Raw genomic sequence first — 17,435 nt, 5'->3', positions numbered from 1 at the left:
ACATTACAATTGATCTACATAATTTTTAATAATGATTAATGAATGATTAATAATTAAAAATAAAATAAAAAGCGGATAAGTGGGTACCGCTCTGCTGTACATTAGGTGCCATATGGATCACTATTATATATTTTAGGAGTGTTAAATTTGAATCCAATGATAGGTATCATTGTATACGAAAAACGATTTTAAACGGAGATGACTTGTCAGCCTAGGATATATGATTTCCAGTGGTTGGTGAAAAAGGTGGTTTATGCTTAATGTCCTGAATACATCAAAATTTAAATTCTTTTATGATTATTGTAAGCCAAACTTAGGGAAAATCTTGTATTAAATTTTTAACTCTTAGTTATTTATACAAATAAAATTATGAATTATACCTACAAAATAATTTGAAAATATTCATCGTTTCGACGAATTTTTGTCAACATTTGAACTTCAAATGCTAATAAAAAAAAATTGTGCCTATGTATTCTTATAATTTTTTAATTACCATAAGAATAACTTATAAGCATTTTTTTTTAAATTTTCAAATATTTTAACTTGGCTAAAAAAATTTTATCGATATTTATAAAAAAAGAAATAAACAAAAAGAAATAATTCAAATGCCTATAAATAGCATTAAAAATAAGCGAAATATTTTGAAAATTAAATCATGTAAAGAAAATGCCAATCTATATAATTGGTGAAATTTTCAAGTATCTACGACTTATACTTTTTGAATTATAATAAATATTTAATTTCGTTTGAAGATAAATCGTTATTGTTATGCTATATCGTAAAAATTTAGAATTCACGCACACTCAAAATTTTTCCTAAAATGATGTTTCGAGTTTTCTCTAAACCTATTTGAAGGGAAATGTATGAAAAACTTAGTGTTGAATTTTTTAACCTTAGCTATAAACACAAAAAACTTAATGATTTTTCAACTACAAAATTACTTGCAAATTGTCATAATTTTGACATATTTCGTAAAAATTTGAACTATAAACGCTTTTAAAAAGAAATTTTAAACTGTGCAGGGATCGGTGATGTTCGTATTCGAAATTCGGAGGTGCTGAGAGAGACACTACTATTCCATGGTTGACCTTGGCTTAAAGTTCGAATTGTTATTCGTCGGTTTGACTACCGCCCATATAAACGGTATGTATAATTTATATTTTTATAAATATTGTGTTCGTGTCGGTTATTCAATATATTAATAGTATTGTTTATAATATTTAACGTCATATTAATTGCTCGAGCCTAATATTAATTATTTGGTCTCATCAGCTGATCAACGGGGAAGATAATTTTTATTATTGTAATACCAACACATCAAACGAACTTGGTAAGATAAAAATAAATATTGATATCATAATTATATTATTATTTATAGATAATACTTCAATAGCCAATTCAGTAGTATATATAATTAATTACATGGCTTGTACCTATTCTTAAACGGGAACCTAAAAACGTTTATAATTTTAATTCGTTAGCCTCTTTTCTGCGTTTTGTATAGTTAAATAGGTTTTCGATTACGACACTTAAGAATTTGAATAGTTTATTCGTCAATACGATTCCGAACTAAATTTCACAAAATAAACATGTACTCTAAACAGCTAATGAGACAAAAAAAAAAAAAAAAAATTAAAAAGGTTTTCCTAAACAAAACGTATTACAGAGGCCAATGAATTCAAATTAATTTTCAAAAATTAAAATTTGACTGTTACAAGTTTGTTTATTTTTCACCTGAATGTTGGTCTAAACTCTAATGGACAAAGAAACCAATCGCCTAGAACTCTTTTAACTAAATGTAAAAAAATAGTAACGTTTCGTATATATTATTTTAATACGAATATGTTTATTGTTTGGGTATAATCGAGAATTCCGTTCGTAAAACTAATATTTTAGATTCAACCCATAAGGATATTGTTAACATGATTTTAATAAAGATACATTGCCAGTTAAACATAGTACGTATAATCTACGTTTAAAATAAGGATAACTTTGGTGTATGTATATTATAATATATACGTAGTAATTATTCGTATAATAATGGTATAATATAAATTAAAGAAGATAGATTTTACGCTGACCATACTAGCGGTAAGTCGTAAGTATAAATTAAAATCTTTGCTCCCACTATGTTGTTTTTGTTGTCGTTGTGAACGTCGAAATAAGGTCGAACGAATGAATAGAAATATATAATGCATTTTAAAACCATAGTATAAAGTTAATTTTAGGCATTGTTTAATCAAATAATATTTAATGTTTTTTTTAGTTCAAACGCGTCGTGTAATGTTGTTTTTTGGTCATATGCTTAATATTTTATATATGCGGTAACGATGATTAGCTTTTACCTAGGTAAAAAATAAACATATTTTATTTTATTTTTTAACCATTTTTAAAAGTTGACTAAACTTTTATTTTCTTTTGTCAAACTATCTGCGGAGTTAATTAAATAAAGTCAAGAATTTATATATCAAAGCGCATAAATATTTTTAAAATGCCAACTTACGAAGAAGAGACTTGTTTTTCGGGTACGTTCTTTGTATTAATTCTTTCAGTAGGTATGGTATATATTATAAGCTTAATGTACTATTTGTGGTTTGTGCACATGAAATTATTCTATTATCAATCGGAATTTAATAAATTTGAAACTAAAAAATAAATAAATGCACTACCGTTCTATTTTTTAAATGTTATCTTCTTTTTTATACTGTCATATTGGCAAATAGAGAACTGCTAATAATATTATGATAATTTTAAAATAATTATTGCAATATTAGTAATAGGAAGGTACTTATATTTATACTTATATTTAAAATATAGTACAAATGACATAGGCTACGTAAGTAGTACTTATAATTTGAACAGAAATTTAAGATTTACGTAGCCACGTAAAAACGATATTATTTTTTAAGATTTCAATCAAAAAGTTACTTTGTTCTTATAGGAATCATGATATTAATTGCTGTGGTTTCAATACTAATTGTATACACACAAAATGCACCCGTCAGCGAAATTCCAGACCCAGACTTTGCGTTGCCACTGTCGAGTATGCCAATGGGGTCTTACAGCAACGTTGGCGTTGTATCTAACGGTGGACCATGTGCACAGATCGGAGTGTAATTTATTATTACATACATTTAATACAAGAAAAATAATATTAAAAATAAAAATTCAAAGACATTAATTAAAAAATATCGTACCTATTTGGTTAAAACGTTGTTAATTGACGATAATTTCAAATAAATTATTCAACAACAATAAACTATATTTTAATATTAAAACTTTAAGTAGATAAATATTGCGTGAAATTTATCAAAAGAATATTATATAGTAGTTATATTAATATTATGTATATCTTAAATATATACCCTATTTTATATTTTATAACTAGCTTTGAGTTGAAGCTGTAGGTAAATAATAAAAATCACAAAAACTATAATTTTGATATTTAAATGCCACACCAGTTTAGGACGTTAAGTTAAATTATTTACACAACATATTATACCTAATATAAATCACTTTTTATTCTTGTTACCTATTAAATTAATTTATTATTGCAATTGCACAGTATATATTTTAACTAACATTGGGTACTTGTTAAGTATACATACCTAGTAAAAAAAACAAAAAAAGCTCTCAATAAAAAACCAAGATTAAAATATAATAGATTTAATCTAAAATATGTAACTTATTTAAAAAATTTTAACATAATTAATAATTGGCGCACACATAAACTATTTATTGATTTCAATATTAATTATTTATATTGATAATAACATATAAATAAATACCTATACAAAGTATACCTATTGAAGACTTAAAACGTATAGATAAAAGAAAAATCAAACAAAAAGTATCACATAATATTATGGATAAATATAATATTTCGTTTTTATGATATATTTAAATAATCTATAAAAATGCTATTAATATTGACAATTTTAATACTTCGATCATTTTTCCAAAGGGATGTGATTGCCAGAGGTGGAAATGTCGTGGATGCTGCAATAGCAACAATGTTATGTGATGGTGTTGTATGTCCTGAGTACATGGGTATTGGTGGAGGATTTTTAATGAGCATTTACAACGCAAAAACCAAAAAAGTTATGACAATCAATGCACGAGAAACTGCACCGGCTGCAGCAACTGCTGAAATGTTTGTAAATGATCCAAAAAAATCAATATTTGGTGTGTACCTATAATAAATAGAAATTTTTAAAAGAATTCTTAGGTAATAAATATTTTATTGCCATTCAAAATAAATTATGTATTACAATTATACTTTATTTGGTTAATTAAAAAAAATATAGATTTTAAGTTATTCAATACAAATTACTATGTTTATTCAATAAAACTTAGAATTCCGGCCTTTTATCAATTGATTTTGGTCAATTTTACATGTTAGTACACAAATTTATTTTGTCAAATATCGAATGGTTCTTGTATTTTTAGCTTTTATAAACAAGAATAGGTAATTTTTAGGATTCGCAATTTGCTATGATAAATTTATAAGTCCAAAAAATAAAAGAAAGATACTTTTTTCAACAACAAAATAAAATTTAAATTAGTATAAAATGATTCTACTTGTTTTACATATACTCATAATACAGTGGAACCTCGATAACTCAAACCTCCATAAGTCGAATTTTCGATAACTCGAATTTTTTTTTCACCCCCAACCGATTCGAATTATCGAGATTCCACTGTATATAGGTATATTGGACTCTTAAAGATTTTATAGTTTATTTTTATACTTAAATTTACTATTTCTCATTTGTAAAAGCCAGAACTACGCTATACAATATTCAGTTTAGATTGAATTAATATATATCAATTATAAAAATATATAAATTTATTTAAATTTTTAATTAAAAAAAATCAGGTTTCTGACATTTACCGGTAGCGAATGATAGGACAATTTTTGGTATTAGTACATATTACAGACAAACTTAGATTTAATCGCAATTCCTAATTTTACCTTAATATATATCATAGTTCACTAATATATGTATTTTACTTAAATTTTTTTGATGTGTTTATATAATATATATATAGATACGTACTACATATATAATATATATATTACATACAAATTAAGTACTAGAGTGGCTCATATGAGCTATCAAAATGTAATTAATTATTTATCATTTTATAATGTTATTATTTATAGTCTTACATGTTTATAATAGCTTCATGAAAAACTAATAATATCGCCCAACAATTTTAAATTTATACCTATTTGAAATATACTCATCAGGTGGCTTGGCAGTCGCTGTTCCTGGAGAACTCAAAGGCTATTCGAAGATTTTTAGCTTGTATGGTAGTGGCAAAGTTTCGTGGAAATCTTTGTTTCAGCCAACTATTATGTTATGTGAAAATGGAATAAAGATCAGTGATCGTCTAGAGACAAACTTGAAAAATCACGAAGAATTAATAAAGAATGATCCATTTCTCAGGTACAACGGAAAAACATGTTATTTTATTATACTTAAAATATTTTATACTTTAGAATGCGCTTAACTGAGAATACATTCGTTCGGGACTATGCCAATTTGTCCCTATAATTAAGTAATTATCCCCTTTATGCGGTGTTCTAATGTGTTCTAGTTAAGTAAATTTTACTGTATTTATATTAACATAAAAAATATGGTTTTTACTATGTATTGGGAATGATTTTTTTTAGACAAGCATTTTTGGATAAAAATACTGGACATGTTAAAAAAGCTGGAGAAAAATACAGATTACCAAAATTAGCAGAGACGATGAAAATCATATCAGTTGAAGGTGCCAAAGCCATATACAACGGGTCGTTAACATTTCAATTAGTGGAAGATATAAAAAAAGTCAACGGTATTATAACCGTAGAAGACCTGGCCAATTATGAGTTAGTCACTACTATATGTATATTGTATAACTTACCTAATATGTTCATAAAGTATTTCTAAGTTTGATTATGTTTAAAGACAGTTAAGCTACAAATACATGAGGTCAAACAATTATTATAAATTGATAATAAATAATTTATATTAGATTGATGAGAAAAATCAAAAGTTTATTAATCCTTAATCATATGTTTTTAAGTGTTAATTATGTATAAATTACCCACAGTAAATTTCAATAATATCAAACGTTTCGTTTCAGGGTAGAAGTTGAAGAATCTTTTTCCGTACATTTAAAAAGTGGAAATACAATACACCTGGGGCCACCACCTAGTTCTGGTGTAATATTAGCCTACATACTTCGAATTTTAGACGGAATATTACCAGCCCCCAATCCTGGATTAGATGCACATCGATTTATAGAGGCTTTCAAATTTGGATTCGGCGAAAGAACGCGTTTAGGTGATCATAAGTTCGTAAATGTGTCCAAAGTATGTTTTCTGCTGCAAACGCTATATTAGATAGGTTATATATTAATTTTCTAGGACAAACTCTATTATTTATAGATTTATGATAAAATAACATCAGACAGTTATATTGATAGTATTCGGAATAAAATATTCGATACATTCACTTCGATGGACTCTAAGTACTATGGAGCTGACTTTGATATGTCAGAGAATCATGGGACTGCTAACATTGTTGTAACCGATTCGTTGGGAAACACTGTCGTGGGAACCAGCACTTTAAATACATAGTGAGTAAAACATAATATTATTTACATTTTTTTTTCTAAGAGTTCCGCATAAATAAAATAATAAATATCTATAAACATAATACTTACCACTGAATTTTAATTTTAGCTTTGGTAGTGGTTTTGTGTCTCCAAGCACTGGTATAAATTTAAACAACGAAATGGACGATTTTTCTACTCCCAAAGTCATTAACTATTATGGTATTCCATCCTCGCCTGCAAATTTCATTGCACCGGGCAAACGACCAATGTCATCGATGTGCCCAACAATAATCACCGATAAGGATGGAGATTTTGTCCTCGGGGCTGGAGCAGCAGGTGGATCAAAGATCACGCTTGCAACTGCCTACGTATGATTTATTTAAATTAACTATGATTAATATTATTGTATTATGTTATAATTATACGCTATTGATATTGATTATTCTATTTAGCAACCTAAAATTTCATGAAAATATATTTGTCTGTAGGATTAAAAATTAATCATATTAATATTTAAAAGTATGTGAGAATCAGTATTCCGCGGTTTTGTAATAATTATAACTGTATTTATCTTATAGTTCAACTGAGAATGTAGTGACTACCTAGTTAATTATAATATAATTTAAGTAATTAATAAACTATATTTTTAAATTATTTTATAACTGCTTGCATAAATGTGTACCTAATATATAATGTAATTTAAATATACGTTTTTATTCATTTTCAGGTGATTGCCCTTAAACTATGGTACAATATGACATTGAAAGAAGTGATAGACAAACCTAGAATTTACCACCAACTTATGCCTATGGTTGTTCAATATGAATACGGAACGCCAAAGGTTATTATAGAAATATAACAAGAAATATCTATTTATATAAATCTCTTAGATCTATTTTAAAATTCAAATTAATAAAATTGACATACCTTGCACAAATTCAATCTATTATTTTTTAAGGGATTTTATTGGGAGAGGAACATATTATACTCACTTTCGGAATCTCAAAATCATTTTAAACTCATTACTCAAGTGTATTTTCAATAAACCTACCATATTTCCTACAATTAATTTATATAAAGATTTAGAGATATTAAATTTAAAAACATTATACACAAAAAAACATTTGCCTATTTTTTTATAATATTAAATTATGTATTGATGTTCCTTGTCATCTATAATACGAGCTTTAAGGTTAATACTAATGTTATCGCCCCTAAAATGAATACAGTAATTAGGCAACAGAGCCCTAAATATAAGTTCATAACATTTTATATTAAATATAATTTTAATATTCATGATTTTAACAGTTTAAAAATGTATAAAAAAAATATAGGTATGAATAATGTTTTATTACAATAATGTCTATGTAACCTAATGTGTATTATATTGTATTATACTAAATTATTAAATTTTCTTATTAATTTATTATTTACTCTTACCGTAATATTTTCTTTTCTATATTGTAATATTAAATAATATAACCTTCTATCTGTGCTTGCGCTTATAATATGTTTAATATCTTTATTTATATAATTCTATAATTTTCTTTTTTGTTATATTTTCATTTTCTTAATTGTATACGATTCTGTGTCATAAATCTCTCTTTTTTGCACAAGCTTTGTTTTTGAAAATATAACCAAAGATTAATTAATTAGTATGCTTTATAATATGTTTGTAAATTTAATTTATAATTTGGTATCAATAAATATTATTATTATTATATTTAATAAAACATTTTTCACAATTTAACTAACCGTGTTTCGATTTTTAGTCCGTCGTACAAACACTTGAGGATATTGGACATCCAGTAAGTAGATTGAAGAATACCATAGGTTCAGCAGCAACAGCAATTGCAAAATCCTCCTCAGGAATGATCGAAACAATGCCAGATTGGAGGCGGCCAGGAAATTCGTCCGGATACTAACACGATATTATACCTACCTAGCCAGTAGCCTTCTTTGATTAAGTTTCAATTGGTTTGTTCTAAAAAAATATTAAGTTAACGTTTAGTTATCATTTTGGAAATGTCAATCTTATTATTATAAATCATTCCATTGAACTAGTACAATACTCTACTCCTGCTACTTCAGCCCCGAGAACAAAATCTCCATCCTTATCGGTGATTATTGTTGGGAACATCGATAACATTGGTCGTTTGCCCGGTGCAATGAAATTTGCAGGCGAGGATGGAATACCATAATAGTTAATGACTTTGGGAGTAGAAAAATCGTCCATTTCGTTGTTTAAATTTATACCAGTGCTTGGAGACACAAAACCACTACCAAAGCTAAAATTAAAATTCAGTGGTAAGTATTATGTTTATAGATATTTATTATTTTATTTATGCGGAACTCTTAGAAAAAAAAATGTATATGATATTATGTTTTACTCACTATGTATTTAAAGTACTGGTTCCCACGACAGTGTTTCCCAACGAATCGGTTACAACAATGTTAGCAGTCCCATGATTCTCTGACTTATCAAAGTCAGCTCCATAGTACTTAGAGTCCATCGAAGTGAATGTATCGAATATTTTATTTCAAATACTATCAACATATTTGTCTGATGTTATAATGATATGATCTGTAAATAATAGAATTTATCCGAGACAATTAATATATAACCTACCTAAAATAGTGTTTGCAGCAAAAAACATACTTTGGACATATTTACAAACTTATGATCACCTAAACGCGTTTTTTAGCCGAATCTAAACTTGAAAGCCTTTACAAATCGATGTGCATCTAATCCAAGATTTGGTGCTGATAATATTCTGTCCAATACTCGAAGTATGTAGGCTAATATTACACCAGAACTAGGTGACGTCCCCAGGTGTATTGTATTTCCACTTTTTAAATGTACATAAAACGATTCTTCAACTTCTACCATGAAATGAAGCGTTTGATATTATTGAAATTTATTGTAGGTAATTTATACTGGGTTTAGACCCAATTTTTTTTGTTAGAGCTTCGACATAATTTCCATTTATTGCTATTGTTTTTCAGATTATAATATTTGATTTACCAATATGCTTAGAAGAAAAAGTAATGTAGTGAGAAATGGATCATTCTTTATTGATTCTTCGTGATTTTTCATGTTTTTCTGTAAACGGTCACTGATCTTTATTCCATTTTCACATAACATAATAGGTGGTTCAAATAAAGATTTCCGTGAAACTTTGAGTTCTCCAGGAACAGCGACCACCAAGCCACCTGATGAATACTTCAAATAAGTATAAATTCAAAATTGTTGGACGATACTATTAGTTTTTCATGAAGCTATTATAAACGTGTAAGACTATTATAGTATATTATAATAACTTATAAATAATAATATTATTAAATTATAAATAATTAATTATATGTTGATAGCTCAGATAAGAATTCTTTTCTATTTACTGTACACACCAAATATTGATTTTTTTAGATCATTTATAAATATTTCAGCAGTTTCTGCAGCCGGTGAAGTTTCTCGTGCGTTTATTGTCATAATTTTTTTTGATTTTTGCATTGTAAATGCTTATTGAGATCCATTCAAAAACACCATCACATAATATTGATGCAATTGTAGCATCCATGGCATTTCCTCCTCTGACCATCACATCCCTTCTGAAAAACGATCGAAGTATTAAAATTGTCAATATTAAAAGCAAAAATATTAATCGGAGAACCATACATTTTATTTTTAAGTATTAAATTGAAGTTAAAACCTATATACAAAGTACATAATAATATAGTTTTAAAATTCCGGTAGGAAAAAATAACAAAATCAATTTATCTTATTGGTGATTGGTCCACTCATTAAGTTGTGGGAAGTCGTCCGAAAATGATGAAGACTCGGGACAAAAGGTTGACGTGTAAAATGTATTACCTGCAACATCAAATTTTCAAAAATTATCACTAAATAGGTATACATTATAGTATCATATATTATATACATATAAATAAAAACAAAAATAATAAACTAGATTTTATATGAAGGATCAGAATACTAATTTTTCATACTAATAATATTTTGACATGTAATAAAAAAAATTAAGAAAAAGTGAATTCTTCAAATCAAACTCATCATTTTGATACAAATACCTACTATTTTTTTCATGCCTATTTCACTTTCTATATATTAATACATAACACAATATAACATATATTTAAATTAATTTCTGATATTATTGTGATTACTAATTAGTAATTACAAATTACAATATGACAAGATCTTACATATTATACTTCTTGACAATATACAACTGGAAAATAATTAAATAAAATAATTTTTAAATTTTGTAGAAATCTTTGACAAATGATGGTGACCAATAGTTATAATTTGAAGATCCAAGGCTCCTAAAATAATTACTAATTAATAGGTTTCGGATTTGAAATCAAAAGCTTTTTTTTTTAATAGTAATAATATTGGGAAAATAATTTTTATATATTAATGTACCATTTAATAAGACGATGGATGTATTTTTTTATTTTTCTTTATTATAAATGTATAAATGCATTTTTGTGTTAAAATTATCAATTATATAAAAATTTTAAAGTTTTTTTGGGCAGACAAAACTTTTTTATCGACTATTCACAAAAAAAATGCACTAAAAAATCGAAAATTTCAGTTGTCTATAAATAGCTCAAAAATAGTCAAAATTAGCCATGTATTAATAACGGTAATATAAACATATGGTGAAAATTTCAAGTATTTACAGTGATTAGTTTTTGAGTTACAACCATATAAAAAAAAACCTATTTGATCGAAAACTGGTTTTGCGTAAGAATTCCTGTTCTTCGTCACTTTTTATTTTGTTTTTCTTGATTTTTATTAGAAAATGTTTGCTTTTGACTTTATGCACCAAGCATAATTATTATTCACTTTGCCATCCGAAACCACCCTCGAAATTTAAAGTTGAAGCATTATTTCGACTAGTTATGCTGTACACAGACACAAAAAAAACACATCATGGTAGAATCAATACATTCATCACTCTATTCAGAATCTTAAAATAATATTTCTTGAATTTTATTTTAAGTAATATAAATTGATTTCAATTATAAAATAATTTCGTATTTTTTCGGTCTTAAACAATAACAATATGCTGTTATTATGTGAGTTTAGATTTTCTAAAAATTCAATTTTATAATGTTTCAAAATAAAGTATAAACACCATATTTGGCTTGTTAAATTTCCAAATAAATCCGTTTCATTATATTTACTAACACAATTAAATAATATTTATCAAAATATCTATACGGAATTCACCACACTTGACCTCATTCGGTCAATTGAGTACCAAAGTAGAATATTATTATTATTATCATCATTGTATTTAACGACTACTGCAAAGCTATATATATAATATAATGTATTATAGTGGCAGGAACGTTTCTCTTTGCAAATATAATAATAATCATAGAAAATCTTGAGTGTACCTACCTACCAATATAAGAGTGCAATTTCAGTGTGGTTGCTTTTCAGATTTTTCCTTTACTATTCTGCAACGTCCGGTTCGTATATAGTACTTAAAATTGTTTCATTAATGTGCGTTTGCATAGTTGTTCATTAAAAAAAGGTGAATTATAATTAAATTATGTTTTAAATTATTTCAACGGACGCTTCCTTTTTCCATTAGGTGTACTGTGTTATAAAATATATTTTTCTATAAATCTAAAAGAAAAAAAAATGGTATCTTTGGGCACGTCTAGATTTTCACGTCAAGTGGCGCTGTAACATTTCAGAATTATCCAAAGATAATATGTATTAACTTATTAAAAATTCAAAACTAAGTTGAAAGGTTAATTTTCTTATTGACTTAGCTAGTAATTATTTTAAAGAGTGAACTTATTCATTGCAATAGTTTAGCGTTTTCTAGTTGGTAGTTTTGCAATGTCTTTACAATAATGATTACTATGTTTTAAGTTTTTATTGTTATTCGTCACAATCTCGACTAAAGTGAGGCTTATTTCCCCCTTCATATTTAAAGCGAATATAATATAAAATATAACAGTTTCGTTCGATGCGATTACGACGTTTTTTAACGATGATTTTTGAGGCGTGCACGACAAGACGTGTAAAAGTATGTGTATTATGTATTTTATTTCTGTCAGTATTCGTTTGCTGCTCGGTTGTACGTCTGCCGTGATCCATGTTTTGCGTAATAGGCTGAGTTTAAGAAATCTATAATGCGTTTAGGCGATTTATTTTTATAATATGAGTATAGTACTACGTTTTGATGAAATGTTAATAATGCATTATTTTTCCCTCGTGTTTGAATTGAACTGAAACTACATATATGTATGAATATCACAAGTACCTAAGATAAAAATTTGCACAAGCATTTTTTTTTTAAAAAAAGTATAATTAATTTTCATAGATACATACTTTTTATGTACAAAATAAAAATGGTTCAAACGCATTACACTGTCATATTGTTTTAAAATGGCGAGTTTTCTTGTAAAACTAATAACAGCCATTGTAATTTAAGCCGCTATTGTCGACGACCACGATTGAGACGTGATTCTAAATATCATATTAATAAAAAATCATCGCATCTCGTGAAATATAAAAAGTCTTGAACAAGACATATTATTAATATTTTACTGTAATTATTATACGATTTCACGTCACAGAAAAAAAAATTAATATAGTATAGTGTATATTAGTAATCTAAAAGATATTAAACTATAAGTTAGGTTAAATTTCAAATTTTAATTTTCAAGTGTTTTTTTTTTAAATTCATTTTAAACCAACATAGTATAAGCTCACACCAATTAAATATAAATTTAAAAAATCAAAAATGTACATCATTTGTTGCGGGTGAAGGGAAAGGGGCTGACGAAATGTACGTAAATACCGCTGTATATTGACTCTCGCGAATATAATATGTAATACGTGTCACAATATACATTTTTATTGCGATTGTTTGTTTCGTTGTATAACATAGGAATAAAAAATATCAACAGCAAAATGCGTAAAATTTCAAAAACCCCGTTCGCGACAGAATTGCAGCAGACCGACTGGTTCAAGTTGCAATACTTGAGCACATATATATGTGCGTTTTGTAACGTCTGAAACTCTAAAGCAGTAAAGCATTCACGGTTTCAACGCGATAAATAGTGTTTTTCACTTCACTTAAATTTATACAACTACTTAAGTATAATACTATTTTAGCGCTGTACGATATACTCGTAATATTTTATAGATCGTAAGATACGTGTATATAAAGTTATTATTATAAAATATATAATAAATACATTCGTCGTTTATAATTTATAGCTTCACTGGACGGCGTATCTATGTCCGACAGACTCCAAAAGTATTTACGAACTTTGATAATAAATAAAACGGCTTGTCGTGTACGTAATAATATATTATTAATAATAACAAACGATGACAAACTGCGGTGTCGTCGTGCGAATGCTTTCGGATCGTCAGTCAAATAAAAATTATATTGCTGCACAAATATTATACACGATGTACATACAAACGTCTTGGAGTCTTTTGTACACTAACCCACGAGAAATTCATCACCCTCAAACTCCCCTCAAAAAGTCAAAATGAGAAATCGACAATACTTGCTGTTAAGTGAGTTTGTGTTTGTCGTCGGTAATCTTGGATATACGAAATATTTTTATGGTGATATTCAAAGAAAGCTAGAAATTTGGTAAAAAAAAAAAAAAAATGATAAAGAAAGATAATAAATATTCATTCAACACATCGTGTGTCGAAAAATACACAGACTAATAATAATATATAATGCAACTGTATAATACCTAATACCTTAATTTGACAATAATATTATTATTATTTTATATTATGTGTCTTGTTTAATATTATCGTGTTTTTCAGCGGACGACTGTATAATTGTAATACATCGAACACATGGCGACCGTATTCGGTGAGTAATTTTGCAATCATTATATTGAATGAATTACGAGTATCGCGCGAGAAGCCAAACCGAGGATTAAAATAACCGTTTTTCCAAATAGGTATAAGCTATTACTATCTCATCCCTTCGGTTTTCGTTTCTAATCGAGAAAATGCATCTTAAGATCTTAAATAGAAGTAGGTCAACCGACACAAAAAAAAACAACAACAAATTAAAGGTCGAGAGTATTAAATGGATGACGGTCAATGGAGAATATATGAAATAAAAATCTTTTCATAAAATACATCAGAAAAAACAAATCTATAAATAGCTAGTTTTTTATGCTCCTCTTTTATATCTCGGTAATATAGTTCAAAGAGATTTGATTTTTATTAATTTACAATAAACGACTGGATAGTCGTACTTTACAGAATATATGCTTATTGCTTAGATATTTTGGCTAGAAGCACAAAGAAATAACTAAAATTTGTATCTATATAATAATTATTTTAAATACAATATAAATAAATATTACATTCATGAAATTAAATAATTAAAATATTTCTAATCTATGTATTATCTCAATATTGATTATATTATTTTTACATTTAAATTAAAATATATCTACAGCGAAGAAGTTATAATATAATTTTTATTGAATGATTAACATTACAATTTATTAAATATTAATAAATTACAAATTTGTTGATTATTCACATTTTATTTTAGTTTAAAATCGTCATAGTCGATGAGTAAGTGTTTCAGAATAATATGTTTCAACAATCATAGTATAATATTTCTAATATCAAAAATAATAACAACCCTAGATATCTCGCCTGAGGTCACCGCACCCACTTTGTCTACAGTTGCAGTAGAAGGCTATTGGTATCGTCCACTTAAGTTACAAAGCAACAGCCTTTTAATAATAATTTATGAAATACCCTATAGCCTTATAGCGAAACCGCATCTTGAAATAATGATGGCGGTTAAATAGTAGATATAATATTATAAAACACACAATGTGTTAGTGACAAAGACATTTTTATTTCCCTGTATCATAAACAAAAACACATACATTTTATTTTTATACATTGAAGAACTTAAAAATGAAACTTTTATTTACATTTTTTCAATTTTAGAGCTTTTTTGTAATTTTAAGGGTATTTACTATTTTTTATAATTTAAAAAATGTATCAAATCGTATTGTTAGTAACCTTTTTTAAAGTGAATATTATATCATACGATTATAACACCACTCGTAACCATTGTGGTTAACTAGAAAACCGCAAGTATGTAACCTACTTCATTTTAGTTAGATATTAATAACTAATTATGGAATAAAACTGTTAAGTTTTTGAATAATGTTAAAAAAAAATTTTAAAAATGAAATTTATAAACAATACTTGAAATATTTTACAATTTATGATTATTTAGATATTTATTACTGCAGTTTCTGTTGTTTTAAAATTGGAGACATAGTAATTAAGTAACCTGTGTGTCAGATAACCAGTGAATATTATTAGTTGAATATTATATTCAATAATTACACTTAACACAATATAATATGTAATATGGTGTTTAATAATTTAATTTAAGTTAAACTTTGTATAACGAATGCATTTTTCCATCTCAATAAAGTTTATAAGCAAATTTTTACTGTAATACGTGTCACACAAAAATTAATACCAAAATGATCAGATAACATTAATAATGAATTTCTGCTGCTTTAATTAACTTACAAATAATAATAATAATATTTTAATTGGTATCTCTTTCATATTAAGTATTAATTTCGCCATGTGTTTTAATTTAACATTGGTGGAAAATAAGTAATAACTACGAACATCAATCTGATTAAAAAGTATCGCGTAAACATCAAACGTTCGCGTAACGTAGAAAGCGCATTCCGACGGAAGTAGAGGTAATCGTAACATTTTTCTCCGAAGCTAGATTGTAGAATACAACACAGGTTTCTATCAATGGGAACAACGCAAAACTATTTGCAACACCAACTTATTACAGTCAGCTTAAGATCAAATACTGAACAAAATTGCGCACAAGGTACAGGAAGTGATACATTTACACTGCTCCTCGCTGGTTGTCATAGTCAATTTTTGTATTATTGAAAATAAAATTGATATTCTTATCTTATTGCTTTAAATAGTTAATTATACAATTATCTTATAACACTACTTACATTAAAAGTTAAAAAAAAAGTTTGTAATATTTTTTATGTTTGTTATTTTTACCTTTTTTTCACAACATGCTATATTTTAATTCAAAATCAGAAATAAAAATTGGTACCTACACATTTAAAAAAAAAATTGTGTAGCCAATTAATCATTAAACGGATCAATACTCATTATCTTTATTACCGATAAAAGTTTTAAACGCATAGTTTATTTAAAAGACAACATACACTTTTAATTTCATACTCCAAAGCGAAATATATACGATGAAGATGTTTTTATGAATATAAATATTAATGCTTAATATTAATATTTAATGCTCACAAATTTCAAAAAAATTTATATTGGTTTTACACTTACTGAAATATTGAAATATATTTTGTAATAGCATGTTTCATGGAGTGATAACTTGTAACTAGATGGTGATTTTGAGTTCAAATTATTTAAAACATGACATTTTTTAATACTTATTATAATCTAGTCTTTAGTAAAATAACTATGAAAGTATTGAATTTTGAAATGTGTGTAATTTTGTCAACTGAAAATGAAATATTATGTTATAATTATTGATGAAGTATTTAGCTGTATTTACTTAAAGAAAATAATATATTTTCGATTTCTTCAAACATTTTTTTTATTTACATAAAATATTTAAAAATTAAAACCCTAAATTACAAATCAAATTTCAATTTAGTAATTATTATTTATAAGTATTTTAGAGTTTTGAAGAGCGGTATAGTGCATATTACAGGAATACCTCTAAACGTTGATTTAC

The 17,435-nt window shown here is 26.4% G+C and overlaps 1 protein-coding gene and 1 pseudogene across 5 annotated transcripts; one reads left to right on the top strand and one right to left on the bottom strand.

The window, feature by feature from the left end:
• Positions 1–1,180: 1,180 nt before the first annotated feature.
• Positions 1,181–14,936, top strand: LOC126550664 (scoloptoxin SSD14-like). Of its 5 annotated transcripts, XM_050202626.1 has the most exons (18): positions 2,338–2,525; positions 2,942–3,113; positions 3,965–4,185; positions 5,255–5,453; positions 5,681–5,881; positions 6,139–6,367; positions 6,443–6,633; positions 6,740–6,980; positions 7,340–7,453; positions 8,385–8,589; positions 8,794–8,919; positions 9,619–9,665; positions 9,763–9,904; positions 10,063–10,301; positions 10,367–10,520; positions 13,880–14,188; positions 14,453–14,501; positions 14,593–14,936. In XM_050202626.1, exons 1-10 carry the CDS (start codon positions 2,492–2,494, stop codon positions 8,535–8,537), a joined length of 1,755 nt encoding a protein of 584 aa, XP_050058583.1. In that variant the 5' UTR covers positions 2,338–2,491; the 3' UTR covers positions 8,538–8,589; positions 8,794–8,919; positions 9,619–9,665; positions 9,763–9,904; positions 10,063–10,301; positions 10,367–10,520; positions 13,880–14,188; positions 14,453–14,501; positions 14,593–14,936. The 5 variants fall into 5 exon arrangements, with proteins under 5 accessions (XP_050058586.1, XP_050058583.1, XP_050058582.1 ...); XM_050202625.1 differs by lacking the exon at positions 9,619–9,665; XM_050202627.1 differs by lacking the exons at positions 10,367–10,520; positions 13,880–14,188; positions 14,453–14,501; positions 14,593–14,936 and having other exon boundaries at positions 9,619–9,904; positions 10,063–10,302.
• Positions 8,660–10,211, bottom strand: LOC126550979 (scoloptoxin SSD14-like; annotated as a pseudogene).
• Positions 14,937–17,435: the final 2,499 nt, after the last annotated feature.

This window comes from Aphis gossypii, chromosome 3, assembly GCF_020184175.1.
Source record: "Aphis gossypii isolate Hap1 chromosome 3, ASM2018417v2, whole genome shotgun sequence".
Taxonomy (NCBI): Eukaryota; Metazoa; Arthropoda; class Insecta; order Hemiptera; family Aphididae; genus Aphis; species Aphis gossypii.
This window is presented reverse-complemented; position numbering and strand designations above follow the sequence as displayed.